Below are 13,257 nucleotides of genomic sequence, written 5' to 3'. Positions count from 1 at the left end.
CATGTACTTCAGTGATTTCCAGCTTCCAGGGTCATCAGCCAGGTGTGGTATATACATGGTTATATTTGTTTAAGCTGGACCAATGCAACTATGTACAAATATGACATGGCTGGAATTATTCTTTAGGTCTGCATGTCAAGTTCCCCTCAAACTATCCATGCACTGACTACCCACATGCCAATGAAGCCTCCTACCCTCTCATCTGCTCAACATCTCAGCAAGTTATTTCTTTTCTTGGGTACAAAAGCGGACCGAACACGTCACAATTACAAGCAGATATAACATGACCATCGGCACCATAAAGTTGGACTCCAGCCAAAATCTTGTTTTGGATAGAGTGGGGAATTGCAGGAATGACCAAGACATATTTCTGCTTTTTTGCTATGTCTCTATCAAGGGGCTTTTTCTCACTTCCTTTGTGATCACTGGGACATGAAGTGAAGAGGTTTATAACCATTTCTTAGTTATCCAAAACAAAAAAATATTTCAGCTGCAATTTCACTTTAACCTTGCACTAAATACACTAGGATAACAATTATACAGTGCCTTGAGAAAGTATTCATACCCCTTGAAATTTTCCACATTTTGTCATGTTACAACCAAAAACGTAAATGTATTTTATTGGGATTTTATGTGATAGACCAACACAAAGTGGCACATAATTGTGAAGTGGAAGGAAAATGATAAATGGTTTTAAAAATTTTTCATAAATAAATATCTGAAAAGTGTGCCGTACATTTGTATTCAGCCCCCTTCACTCTGATACCCCTAACTAGATTTAGTGGAACCAATTGCCTTCTGAGGTCACCTAATTAGTAAATAGAGTCCACCTGTGTGTAATTTAATCTCAGTATAAATACAGCTGTTCTGTGAAGCCCTCAGAGATTTGTTAATAGAACATTAGTGATCAAACAGCATCATGAAGGCCAAGGAACACACCAGACAGATCAGGGATAAAGTTGTGGAGAAGTTTAAAGCAGGGTTAGGTTATAAAAAAAATATCCCAAGCTTTGAACATCTCACAGTGCACTGTTCAATCCATCATCCAAAAATGGAAAGAGTATGGCACAACTGCAAACCTATCAAAACATGGCTGTCCACCTAAACTGACAGGCTTGGCAAGGAGAGCATTCATCAGATAAGCAGCCAAGAGGCCCATGGTAACTCTGGAGGAGCTGCAGAGATCCACAGCTCAGGTGAGAGAATCTGTCCACAGGACAACTATTAGTCGTGCACTCCACAAATCTGGCCTTTATGCAAGAGTGGCAAGAAGAAAGCCATTGTTGAAAGAAAGCCATAAGAAGTCCCGTTTGCAGTTTGACAAAAGTCATGTGAGAGGACACAGCAAACATGTGGAAGAAGGTGCTGTGGTCAGATGAGACCAAAATTGAACTTGTTGGCCTAAAAGCAAAAAACACTAAGTGTTACAGAAAACTAACACTGCACATTACCTTGAACACACTATCCCCACCGTGAAACATGGAGGCGGCAGCATCATGTTGTGGGGATGCTTTTTTTCAGCAAGGACAGGGAAGCTGGTCAGAGTTGATGGGAAGATGGATGGAGCCAAATACAGGGCAATCTTAGAAGAAAACCTGTTGCAGAGGTTAACCTTCCAGCAGTAAAACATACAGAAAGAGCTACAATGGAATGGTTTAGATCAAGGCATATTCATGTGTTAGAATGGCCCAGTCAAAGTCCAGACCTATAAGCAATTGAGAATCTGTGGCAAGACTTGAAAATTGCTGTTCACAGATGTTCTCCATCCAATCTGACAGAGTGCAAGCTATTTTGCAAAGAAGAATGGGCAAAAATGTCACTCTCTAGATGTGCAAAGCTGGTAGAGACATATAGCTGCAAGTGTTTTTGGGTAATTGCAGAGAAAGGTGGTTCTACAAAGTATTGACTCTGGGGAGCTGAATACAAATGCACGCCACACTTTTCAGATATTTGTAAAAAAAAACAATTTAGAAAAACATTTATAATTTTCCTTCCGCTTCACAATTATGTGCCATTTTGTGTTGGTATCACATAAAATACATTTGTTTTTCCTTGTAACACGACATAATGTGGACAATTTCAAGGGGTATGAATACTTTTTCAAGGCACTGTATAAAAGCTAACAAATAACACAGTAAAAAGAAAGAAAAAAAAAAAAAGGATAAAATCAAAACGAGATACCTGTTCAACCTCAACCAGAGTTACGGGCTGAGTCTGGTATCGTGCGTTCATCCTCCGCTGTCTGATATCCAGTCTGCTTTTGGCTGTCACTTCCTTTGTGACTGGTTGTGAAAGTTTGTTAAATAAAGCCATCTTCTCTGCTAGGGACAGTGAGGAAGAGTCTGGCTCTTCGGATTCCTCCTGCTCCACCTTGGTTTCTTTAACCACTTCTGTCTCTATCTTGGAAGCGGCTTTCTGGTGCGCTGAAGCCTGCAAACTACAGCACATAGGACAGTGTAGAGGAGAACATAGAATGACATGAGCACACAGCTGTGTTTCAATATCATAAACCCCATGCTTTTACACACAAACATGCAGGTCCAATCATCAAAACCCATCAAAATGTTATCAACATGTATATGGTCCTCTGCACGCAAAAATCATTTGCTAGACTTAAGTTACCTAATAAAAGTTATTTCTGGTTTATTACCCTTATAAAGTACATTACCATATAGAACATTCAGAAATATTAAAACAGATACTTTGTGTAAATTTATTAAACAAAGATACTGTAGTATAAGTCATAGGTGTCATAAGAGACTGGAAGGAGACTAAATACAAAATAAAGGAGGCTTGTGAGTATTTAACTGAATACATAATTTAATATTTATTGCATATTTTGTATTTTACTTGATCAGGTTTATAACTGTATATCATACATTTTTGTGGAGTCTCCCTCTAGTAGTCAACACAGCAATGTGATTGGCTGCATAATTTAACAAAAACTATAAGGTTTGCTTTAAAAAAAAAAAAAAAAAAAAAAAAAAAAATCCCCGACAAACCCCATCCTCCCAAAACAAGATTTCAGCTCCAATGCACCACCCCTACTAGTAAAAACAAGAAGCATCATGCTACATCCCAAATGGACCAAGTAAAAGACATTGCCATCATTCCAAGTCTATTTATCTTGGTATATTACAAAATACAATGGCAACATTCCTATAACAGTAACAATAAACATAATTAAAAAAACTAAGATCAAAAGTTGCATGTTCCAACTATTTGATTTGACTTCTTCCCTTTGTTTTTATTATGACATTGTATCCTATTGTCCCCTAAACCTTGAACCTCTACTCCTGCATTGTTGCAGCTCTCTTGCAGGGTTTCTCGCTTTCACCCATCCACCATAACCAAAGCTAAGATGTTATATAAATTAGACTTCTGTTGTACCATATGACTTGTGCAGTTATTAATCTAAATGCCTTTGGTGCAATACCATGTTTCACCTATAGAAGCTGCTGCATGCACAATATGGAAATCATAGCACACAGGAAAGGTCCCTTCGCCATGGTGCAACGTGTAGTGCTCAAATGCCTGTCACTAGAAAATTTTGTGATTTGGGAATATTTAAAATACACAGGCATATGTTAACCTGAGAAGGTGTTGAAAATTTTAGGAAAGCATGCTTTAAAGGAAACCAATACTGAGAGCCGATATGTAGGCTATCATTAGCAAACAAGGGCAACCCACATATTGATAACAGGACAAGTTGACTTTAACCATTCTGCAATTCAGGACCTCACACTATATATTTCACACACCAAAACATATACTGGGCTAATCAATGAAACATGCACAACATAAAGGAAGCTTTGCTGCTCATAACTATTCAGCTTCTGTCATTTCCATATTGAAAGTTTGAAAATGAAATAAGAAATTCAGGACAAAACCCAAGACCATCATTCCCAAGAGCAATGAGAATAAAAGGACCATAAAAAACAGTACTAAAATGTTCAGAAGAAAAAAAAAAAAAAAAAAAAAAAGACAGAAGAGGAAAATCAGGCAATTTTTCTGGAAGAATCTCTATGAACACATAGAAAACACTACAGTAAATGTAGTTTTCTAAAATTTTCCATTCCTGAAATAGAAGATGTAGCCAAATGGCAAGGACTTGTTTTCTTTCCTCTTTCAGAGCTATGTTCAGATGGTTGCTGAATGCTTAGCATTATTAGTATTTGGTGGCATTATGAATGGTCTTCTGCTGAGTAGAGGGGGGTACACTGCGAATTAATGTAATCAATAGGCAGGTTTTGCCCAACCACTATATTGTAGACTAGATGCAAAGCTGCGGAGAGCAAGTGGGTGCTTTGAACCATTCAGATCAGCCCTTTTATATCTGGAGGAACCCACAAGAATTAGGTCCCTTTTAGGTTGCTTCATATCTGTGTGTTTTCCTACGTTTTTCAGCCAACGCATGTAAATACACCACACAGATGAAATGGTACCATTAAAACCAATGGCAAACATCTACATATGCATTACCATGATAAAGAGAAAACAGGTGGCGCACACACCTAGTGCATTATCCAAGGTTTATTGAAAGGAGTGAAAAATAAAAAAAACATACTCACAGACGAAGCATGTATATAAAAAGCATTGCAAAATGACGATGGCCACAACGGCAGGCAAGGTGTTCCCACTGTCAGTGCGGTCAAATGCCTGAGGCGTTTCGGGGACGATGCCAGGCATCACCAGCAAGGCTCCCATTATCCATTCATTACACATCTGCATCAGAGGCTGGACATTAGCCCTGAGGAAAGGGATTCGTCCCCGAAACGCGTCAGTAATTTGACTGCACTGACAGTGGGAATACCTTGCCTGCCGTTGTGGCCATCGTCATTTTGCAATGCTTTTTATATACATGCTTCGTCTGTGAGTATGTTTTTATTTTTCACTCCTTTCAATAAACCTTGGATAATGCAATAGGTGTGTGCGCCACCTGTATTCTCCTTATCTAGTGGCTGATCTCCCAGTCTGAGGAGGGCTGCACCCCTAAAACATTTCCTTTGGTTGTCGCTGTCCTGGTACCCTTAGCTTCCCTTTTTGCTGTGCATATCCTGAGGCGCTGGAAAGTACATACGATATGCATTACCATGAGGTAAAAAGCCATAGGTGATAATGGGCCATTAAACAGCTTTCCAAATACAGCCATTTGAAGAGAGTTTGCTATTAGCTGCCCAGCCTGTATAGGTCCAGTGAAGTGTTAATATCACACTGCACATACAGCCACCAAGGCCTGGCGCCTACGCAGAGAGGGAAATGGGACCAAAACAGGGCTGGCCAATTAAAAAAAAAAACAAAAAAAAACACATTTATCCTTTAAAGTGCAAGATCACTCTCTGAAAACTACAGCTTCCTCAACCACCCCCACCTACCCCCCAGGTTCCACTGTACTTGCCCCCATGGGTGATGTACTGCCAGAGCCCATACAGCCACTGCAGGTGCCTGAGGATTTGAAATCGCTGCTCTTCTTCCTCTTCTTTCTGCTTCCAGGACAGATCAGAGTGATTCAGATTGGTCAGCACTGGCACGGGGCATTGTTCTAATCTGTTCTGGAACTGCTGCAGAAAGCAGAGGGAGAAAAGTGAGGATTTGAAACCCCCAAACCACTGCACCAGCTGCATTGGCACTGACAGCTCATCACCTATGGAGGCAAGTACAGCGTACTGGAAGTGTACAGTGTTATTTAACCTTTCCATTTTTTCTGAAAAAGTGAACCAACCCTTTAAACATGATTGTAAATCCACCCCCCACCAAAAAAAACCCACATCATCAAACCGGTTTATACTTGCATGCTCTGTGCAATGGAATTGCACAGTGGGGTCCTGAATCTCCTTCTCTCAGTTCCCCCGCCAGTGTTCCCTGACACCACCTCTCTGTTGAGTGCCCCCATCAAAAGTCGCTTTCAATGGGAGCAATTCTGCGTCCCGGAGCTCCACTATTTGCATCTAAAGACACAGACAGCGGGGTTCAGCCCCGCCCCCTCATTTTTGGCATTGATCTCCTGCTGCTGCAGTATTTGGCATTGATTTTGCCAATGGCTCCTGCTGCCTCAGTAAAGTCTGTGAGACCAGGAATAGAGGGGAGAGAAGAGCTGCAGACGTGCAGAGCGCTGGATTGAATGAAGGCTCGGGTAAGCGCGCGGGGGGGGGGGGGGGGGGGGATTATCATGACTAAACAGTAACATTTGTTACCTTAATGCAAGGAATGCATTAAGGTAAAAAATGTTTAAGGCTTTGTAAACACTTTAAGCCCTACTCTATTTCCAGGCTGATATTGTAACACACAACAGACTTGTTAGTATAGCATATTTCACTTGTGCTATTCCCTTAATCATAGTTTTGACCTCTTGCCAACTAGCTGTGTCTTTGGAATACCACTGTTTCTGTGCTCTGCCAGTGGTACAGCTGTGTCTACAGCTCCCTTCTAGGAACAGGTAAAATCCAGACAAGGGTTTGTTTAAATAGAAAACAACAAGATGGCTAAAAAAAAGTATTTAGGTTTAACACTGATTCAACTGCCCTGCCTTACTGTATCAGAACTAAAAGGCATCAGATGAAAAAATTAGCACCTAAATATGTTCAAGCCTAGTGAAGGCTGCATTAAAAAAAAAAAAAAAAAAAAAGATACATTGAGGATGAAGAAAAAGACGTTTGTTAAGCTTAGTTCACACTAGTGGTGGAGGGGCAGTAAAAACAGGCCATTTACTTGGACCACTCCTCCCTGCAAGACTGCATGGTGGTTGGACGAGTTCACATTGCTTCAGACGTGATGCTTCACAGTGCAACAATTTTGACTCGGCATGTTAACTTTAATGCGCAGCATCACCTGTCTCGCATGTAAAAGACAGCTTGGGATAGATATCCACACACAGGAAAGTAGAAGGTGGCAATATTGCCTTCTGAAAGCCTGTAAACTGTCAACCACAGTCTAAAAATCAAACCATGGTGGATCCTTTTTCAGAGGGCAGTCAAGTTTTACATCCAAGTGAAAGAGGTCTAAATGTGTTACTATTAAGTGTTCCCTAAAGTTGCCTCCAGCACCAATCCAAGGCACAAGCAGCAGAGAAGGACTGCTCCCATCTGTGCGAGAGAATCAGTCTCTCTGCAGCAGTCCGACTCGCCCCTACTAAGTCAGTGCTAGTGCTCTTCAATCAGCAAGAAGCATGAGCACTGCAAATCTCACTGTACTATAATAACACGTGTTTTTCATCACCCTAAATGTATCTTTTCACTTTTAAAACTATAATTGGGCTTTCACCTTATAAGTAAAATGAATTCATAACCTTAAGCAGTAGAGGAAAGGAATAGGAGTGTGAGACAAAGGCAAGTTTAATATGGACACTGGATGCCCCAAACGGGAACTCTGCAAGTGGGATTATTTTTATGCATGCCGACATCCGTTGATGTGCATTCTTTTGTAGGTGGCTGGTTGATATCTGACAAACAGGGCAATAAAAGGGTCAAAATACTAGACTTTTTTTTTTTTTCTTTCAGTTGCATTGATCCACGTTTATATCCTTAGCAGTTTAGCTCTGCTCATTACACTAGCAATTTGGCATGAACAGGGTACACATCTGTTTTCTCTGTGCCCTGGATTTTTCTAGCTGAGAATTCACCAAACCTGAAGCAGGCAGAATCTAGAGCAGTTGTGCAAAGACCACCAGTCAACTTTGACCTTCCTTTGAAAAGCCTAACTGAACAAGCTGAAAATGGAAGCCGATTTGCTGCTCCAGATTTGTTGCTTCGGCACATGGTGTAAAGGAATCCTAAAGGACCACAAACACCACACTATCATTTCTAATTTATTCACTGGCTAATAAAGTGCACCACAGTTCACCTAAAAACTAAAATCCATCTTGGGAGAATGTAACATTGCAAGCATTCAAAGGTTGAGCCATAATATGTATTTGTAATAAGTATATTTAGGGAATAAGAATGGTATTTCAGAGTGGAAAAGTCGCTCTTCTCATGTTCACAGTAAGGTGACACAGAAGGAAGAAATGTAAATGAGCAAGCAACCTATTAGGAGTTAATAGTGTCACATCAATTAAACACCATGCATCTGCCATAGACAAAGAGTTAGTATAAAAATGACTGCAACAGGTGTTATTAGAAAAGATGTTACTTATTAATGAGGCATCTGCTGCACTGCATGGCTGCTCTGTTTCCACATGCAAGATGCTCCCCTGTAGTACCTGATACGTTGCACAGCATTCTGAGTTACAGTGGGGCTAGAGATGCTGGAGGTGGCAGTGTTTGTGGTCACTGTGTGTGCAGCAGGACTAGGCTTGCTTTAAAATTGTGAAAAAGGGAGAAAGAAGAACAGAAAATGAGCGTAAAAAGAACAAATGTTTTTTGAAGGAAAAACTATTACCGATAGCAACCAGATTCTTCGGTTTATGAACTGAAACAAAGATGAAATCTAACTGGTTGCAATGGGCAACTGGTTTTGCTTGCAAACACTTTCATAAAACTCTGTCTTATGTGACAATTACATTTAAAGCAGAACTTCTGGCAAAGATATAGCATAGTCAGCTTTAAATTAAAAAAAACTTTCACCTTCTCATTTTCAGCATTCTATGGGTACTCTATCCCATGTTCCTACGTGCTTGGTATGCCTAGCTACAAGGTCAAAGAGAGTGCCCCCACCTCTTCCGCTGGAGCCATCCAACAACGCAGCCATCAAGGAGAAGGCTTCTTGATAACGGATGCTTGTCTTGTCTGTAAGCATGCTCCAAAGGACAACCAAAAAGTTTGTAGAGGGAGGGAAGGGCAACAGCCTCCCGTTCCTCTGCATTCCTCCTGCTGCATAAACATACGACAGTTATCAAGGAGCCATCTCATTGATTGCTACACTGGCAGATGGCTGGAGAGGTTGGGGGGGGGGGGTTGATGGGTTACCCGGTCTAACCCTGAAACTAGGTTTACGACGAACATAGGCACATGGGACAAAGGTGTACTAAGCTTATGATGAACGTAGGTACATGGGACACAAGTTGTACTAAGCTTACGACGAACGTAGGAACATGGGACAGAGGTGTACTAAGCTTATGACAAAACGTAGGAACATGGGACAGAGGTGTACTAAGCTTATGACAAAACGTAGGAACATGGGACAGAGGTGTACTAAGCTTATGACAAAACGTAGGAACATGGGACAAAGGTGTACTAAGCTTATGATAAACGTAGGAACATGGGACAAAAAGGTGTACTAAGCGTATGACCAACATAGGAACATGGGACAAAAGGTGTACTAAGCTTACGAGGAATGTAGGAACATGGGACAAAGGTGTACGAAGCTTACGACGAATGTAGGAACATGGGACAAAGGTGTACTAAGCTTACGACGAATGTAGCAACATGGGACAAAGGTGTACTAAGCTTACGACGAACGTAGGAACATGGGACAAAGGTGTACTAAGCTTACGACGAACGTAGGAACATGGGACAAAGGTGTACTAAGCTTACGACGAACGTAGGAACATGGGACAAAGGTGTACTAAGCTTATGATGAACGTAGGTACATGGGACACAAGTTGTACTAAGCTTACGACGAATGTAGGAACATGGGACAAAGGTGTACTAAGCTTACTACAAATGTAGGAACATGGGACAAAGGTGTACTAAGCTTACTACAAATGTAGGAACATGGGACAAAAAGGTGTACTAAGCGTATGACCAACATAGGAACATGGGACAAAAGGTGTACTAAGCGTATGACCAACATAGGAACATGGGACAAAGGTGTACTAAGCTTACGACGAATGTAGGAACATGGGACAAAGGTGTACGAAGCTTACGACGAATGTAGGAACATGGGACAAAGGTGTACTAAGCTTACGACGAATGTAGCAACATGGGACAAAAGGTGTACTAAGCGTTAGACCAACATAGGAACATGGGACAAAGGTGTACTAAGCTTACGACGAACGTAGGAACATGGGACAAAGGTGTACTAAGCTTACGAACGTAGGAACATGGGACAAAGGTGTACTAAGCGTATGATCAACATAGGAACATGGGACAAAGGTGTACTAAGCTTACGACGAACGTAGGAACATGGGACAAAAGGTGTACTAAGCTTATGATGAACGTAGGTACATGGGACACAAGTTGTACTAAGCTTACGACGAATGTAGGAACATGGGACAAAGGTGTACTAAGCTTACTACAAATGTAGGAACATGGGACAAAAAGGTGTACTAAGCGTATGACCAACATAGGAACATGGGACAAAAGGTGTACTAAGCGTATGACCAACATAGGAACATGGGACAAAGGTGTACTAAGCTTACGACGAACGTAGGAACATGGGACAAAGGTGTACTAAGCTTACGACGAACGTAGGAACATGGGACAAAGGTGTACTAAGCGTATGATCAACATAGGAACATGGGACAAAGGTGTACTAAGCTTACGACGAACGTAGGAACATGGGACAAAAGGTGTACTAAGCGTATGATCAACATAGGAACATGGGACAAAGGTGTACTAAGCTTACGACGAACGTAGGAACATGGGACAAAAGGTGTACTAAGCTTATGATGAACGTAGGTACATGGGACACAAGTTGTACTAAGCTTACGACGAATGTAGGAACATGGGACAAAGGTGTACTAAGCTTACTACAAATGTAGGAACATGGGACAAAAAGGTGTACTAAGCGTATGACCAACATAGGAACATGGGACAAAAGGTGTACTAAGCGTATGACCAACATAGGAACATGGGACAAAGGTGTACTAAGCTTACGACGAATGTAGGAACATGGGACAAAGGTGTACGAAGCTTACGACGAATGTAGGAACATGGGACAAAGGTGTACTAAGCTTACGACGAATGTAGGAACATGGGACAAAGGTGTACTAAGCTTACGACGAACGTAGGAACATGGGACAAAGGTGTACTAAGCTTACTACAAATGTAGGAACATGGGACAAAAAGGTGTACTAAGCGTATGACCAACATAGGAACATGGGACAAAAGGTGTACTAAGCGTATGACCAACATAGGAACATGGGACAAAGGTGTACTAAGCTTACGACGAATGTAGGAACATGGGACAAAGGTGTACGAAGCTTACGACGAATGTAGGAACATGGGACAAAGGTGTACTAAGCTTACGACGAACGTAGGAACATGGGACAAAAGGTGTACTAAGCGTTAGACCAACATAGGAACATGGGACAAAGGTGTACTAAGCTTACGACGAACGTAGGAACATGGGACAAAGGTGTACTAAGCTTACGACGAACGTAGGAACATGGGACAAAGGTGTACTAAGCGTATGATCAACATAGGAACATGGGACAAAGGTGTACTAAGCTTACGACGAACGTAGGAACATGGGACAAAAGGTGTACTAAGCTTATGATAAACGTAGGAACATGGGACAAAAAGGTGTACTAAGCGTATGACCAACATAGGAACATGGGACAAAAGATGTACTAAGCGTATGACCAACATAGAAACATGGGACAAAGGTGTACGAAGCTTACGACGAATGTAGGAACATGGGACAAAGGTGTACTAAGCTTACGACGAATGTAGGAACATGGGACAAAGGTGTACTAAGCTTATAATGAATGTAGGAACATGGGACAAAAGGTGTACTAAGCGTTAGACCAACATAGGAACATGGGACAAAGGTGTACTAAGCTTACGACGAACGTAGGAACATGGGACAAAGGTGTACGAAGCTTACGACGAATGTAGGAACATGGGACAAAAGTGTAATAAGCTTACGACGAATGTAGGAACATGGGACAAAGGTGTACTAAGCTTACGACGAATGTAGGAACATGGGACAAAAGGTGTACTAAGCTTACGACGAATGTAGGAACATGGGACAAAGGTGTACTAAGCTTACGACGAATGTAGGAACATGGGACAAAGGTGTACTAAGCTTACGACGAATGTAGGAACATGGGACAAAGGTGTACTAAGCTTATGATGAATGTAGAAACATGGGACAAAGGTGTACTAAGCTTATGATGAATGTAGGAACATAGGATAAAAGGTGTACTAAGCGTTAGACCAACATAGGAACATGGGACAAAGGTGTACTAAGCTTACGACGAACGTAGGAACATAGGACAAAGGTGAACATTGATCAAAATTAACAATTTTGTAAACCATTAGCATAACTACCTATAACATTTATTTTAATGTCCTGCTGCACTTAATTATTCTCCCCCAGTTTTGGATAGAGTGTGGAAGAGTTAGAACTTCTAAACTTTTATTATCCTGTTTCGATTTGGAAAGGGGGGGGGTTCTCCTCACTTTCTGCCTATTGGACAGATGTCCTATAGAACAGGAAATTAAATGAACCACTTCCCCTATCTGGGCACAGGCAGCAAGCAAAACAAATTTTCTTGCTGTCTGGCAGAGCAGAACTGAAAAAAAACCCCCACTGATGTTCAAATCCATCACTTTATCCAAAACAAAATTCCCACAACCACATATTAAGCAGTACACTGGCTCAAAGTGGGAGTGTCAGGACTGTGGGTCATCCCACCTACATTGCTCTCATGTCAACATGTTTCAAAGCCTGGAAGCTGGAGATAAGTTAATGAAAGCTGAACTCCTGGAATGATCTGCATACTTACAAATGGTTCACAGCCCCTCTTCTCTACCTGTTCCACTCAGAGAACTCCTTATATTAATGAGGAAAAAAAAGGAAGGTGTTCTATGAATGGCAGCAGTGCCGAGAGGGTAACACATTATGGTTAGCATACAGAAGGAAAGATGCTCACCCAGAACCCCAGCAACACGCTAAAGGTCGGTGATCACTGTGGTAGCACCAACTACTACAGGGAGTTTCAGCTTCTCCAGTGGTCCCTTAGGTATGATATGCAAACTTATATTTTGACAAGCTGAACCACTGTAGGCATGCAACACTAATGATTCCTGGAGTTCAGAGTTTACAGAATGGGTGAGGACAAGGAGGATCTCATCAGTGGAGTAATATCTGCTTATAATTTTGTGGAAAGTCTGCAGAGGAGGTGAAGCAGGAACTGAAAAAGGTATCAGATGTATGAATGAAGACCAGCTGAACAGATATACAAATATTTTTGCAGGGAAGTGATCACATATACCTAATTGGTGTACTTGGTTGTCTGGCATTCACTTATAAACTAACAACTTGTCATAATATCCATGTCCAGTCTGATAATGACAATGTTCCCATAAAATAATAAAAAAAAACCCCATGGTATTGAATAATCCTAGAAGTGGAATAGGCGCAATGGACAGC

At 41.3% G+C, this 13,257-nt stretch overlaps 1 protein-coding gene across 17 annotated transcripts in view; it reads right to left on the bottom strand.

Moving 5' to 3' along the window:
* The window catches only part of SVIL (supervillin), a 345,773-nt gene that overhangs the window by 115,579 nt on the left and 216,937 nt on the right, over positions 1–13,257 (bottom strand). For 12 of the 17 annotated variants that reach the window (XM_089668670.1, XM_089668672.1, XM_089668669.1 and 9 more), the window contains 2 exons: positions 8,198–8,293; positions 2,182–2,437 (listed from right to left, as the gene is read on the bottom strand). In XM_089668670.1, coding sequence (XP_089524796.1) covers positions 2,182–2,437; positions 8,198–8,293 — 352 coding nt within the window. The remainder of the gene's footprint in view (positions 1–2,181; positions 2,438–8,197; positions 8,294–13,257) is intronic. The other 5 variants (XM_089668666.1, XM_089668674.1, XM_089668675.1 and 2 more) reach the window with 1 other exon arrangement.

Source organism: Staurois parvus, unplaced genomic scaffold (genome assembly GCF_062004578.1).
Source record: "Staurois parvus isolate SC_StPar_1 unplaced genomic scaffold, SC_StPar_1.0 ptg000061l, whole genome shotgun sequence".
Classification (NCBI taxonomy): domain Eukaryota; kingdom Metazoa; phylum Chordata; class Amphibia; order Anura; family Ranidae; genus Staurois; species Staurois parvus.
Note: the sequence above shows the minus strand (reverse complement) of the source record. Positions and strands in the feature narration are given on the sequence as shown.